General features: G+C 44.2%; 1 protein-coding gene across 1 annotated transcript in view; it reads right to left on the bottom strand.

Moving 5' to 3' along the window:
* LOC108756522 overlaps positions 1–1,677 on the bottom strand; it is a 179,740-nt gene that overhangs the window by 177,896 nt on the left and 167 nt on the right. The window contains exon 2 of the mRNA XM_018500421.1: positions 1,561–1,642. Within this exon, the coding sequence (XP_018355923.1) occupies positions 1,561–1,575 (15 nt within the window). The 5' untranslated portion in view covers positions 1,576–1,642. The remainder of the gene's footprint in view (positions 1–1,560; positions 1,643–1,677) is intronic.

Below are 1,677 nucleotides of genomic sequence, written 5' to 3'. Positions count from 1 at the left end.
TATATATATATATATATATATTATCAATGACCTGCCACATGAATTGCAAGCAAATAGAACCAATGATATTCCTCGTAAAATAAATAAATAAGATCTCTGTGCGCTCTCCAGCACGGAGAGAAAAATGAAAATAACACTTTCCTCGTGATCAATTTTCTCCACGGACTGTACATGCCTTTTTCGACAAAGCACTATGAAAACATTTCTTTTTTTTTGTCACCCCTTGCCCTCCCGCTCGCCGTCGCCGTCGTTGCCGCCACCACCACCGCCGCCGCCATCGTCGTCGTCGTCGTCGTCGCCGTCGTCGTTGTCGTAGTTGTCGTAGTTGTGATTTTATTTCACGAGATGATCTTAAAAGCATATATTGGAATTGGATTTGTACGCGTGCCCAAATCGACACGATATGCGAAATGCAACTATATTATTCCGACCGCAATAACAATGTAACCGTTTATCGATTCGCTTCTTCGACATATGACAGATAATAATGCTTCTGCGGCCTCTCTATTATCTTCCGTTTCTCTTCTTTTTTTTTTTATTTTTTTTTTATTTTTTTTTATATCGCGCGGAAATTTATCACGACACGATGTGACATTATTATTTGGTAAATGCTGATTTCGTGGTAAAGGAAATAGGGAGTCGAAAAAAAAAACAATGCAATTTCTCATTAAATAGTCGTTAGAACAATGCGAGTTGAGGTGGCTGCGTTAAATCGGGTTAAGGCACATCTATAAATACCTCACTAACTGAGAACGAGAGGGAATGAGAGGGAGAACGGCATGAAGTAGAGTCAGTGCGTGAGAGACAAAGAAAGAGTAATACAAAGTACCTAGATAGAGGAAGATCGCGAAACGAACGGAGAAAGATACAAAGGGAGAAAGACGAAGTGAGAGAGAAAGAGGGGGAGGGGGGGAGTACTGAGAGAGCAATAGAGAGAGGAAATAAAAGGCAGAATCGGCAGGGGGGGGAAGACGCGCGAGATAAGGATGGAATCATAAACTTGACAGAGAGGATCGAAAATAAAACGGAGATGAACGGATAGACGATGATGGCTTAAAGAAGAGAGGGAGAGGGAGGGGAAGAGAGAGAGAGAGAGAGAGAGAGAGAGAGACAGAGGGAGGGGGGGGGAACAAGAAGTAACCAGTCTATCTAATAGTATAGTACACATCGAAGATACATACAATAGTATTCGTTGCCAGATGTCTAACTACACGATCATCCCCACTATCGGCTATCCCTTCCCCACCACTCGTCACCACGCTGTCACTTCTGCATTACGGTCGAGCGAGTATTTGCCGAGGTAAATCTGATGGTTATGTGGGAGGGGACATGGGGGAGCGGGGGGGAGGGGAAGGGAGGGGAGGGGAGGAAGGGGAGGGAAGTAAGAGCACGGTGATTATAAAGAGAAGAGAGAGAGAGAGAGGGGGAGAAGAAAAAAGAAAAAAATAAAAGACGAGAGAAGCAGAAGAGAACTTTAAGCGCGAAATTTATTTGCGGCACGGCGTTAACAGCGCGATGGGACGGGAAATTCGTGTATACCGGCTTCCACTTGACTCTCACCTCTATCTTTTCCATTTCTTGGTCGCACGAGTGTCACACACTATTCCCACAGTCATCTAGGATGCCTTGGTGCACACATACACTGACAGCACATAGCGCGCGATATATATATATATA

This window comes from Trachymyrmex septentrionalis, unplaced genomic scaffold, assembly GCF_001594115.1.
Source record: "Trachymyrmex septentrionalis isolate Tsep2-gDNA-1 unplaced genomic scaffold, Tsep1.0 scaffold101, whole genome shotgun sequence".
NCBI lineage: Eukaryota > Metazoa > Arthropoda > Insecta > Hymenoptera > Formicidae > Trachymyrmex > Trachymyrmex septentrionalis.
This window is presented reverse-complemented; position numbering and strand designations above follow the sequence as displayed.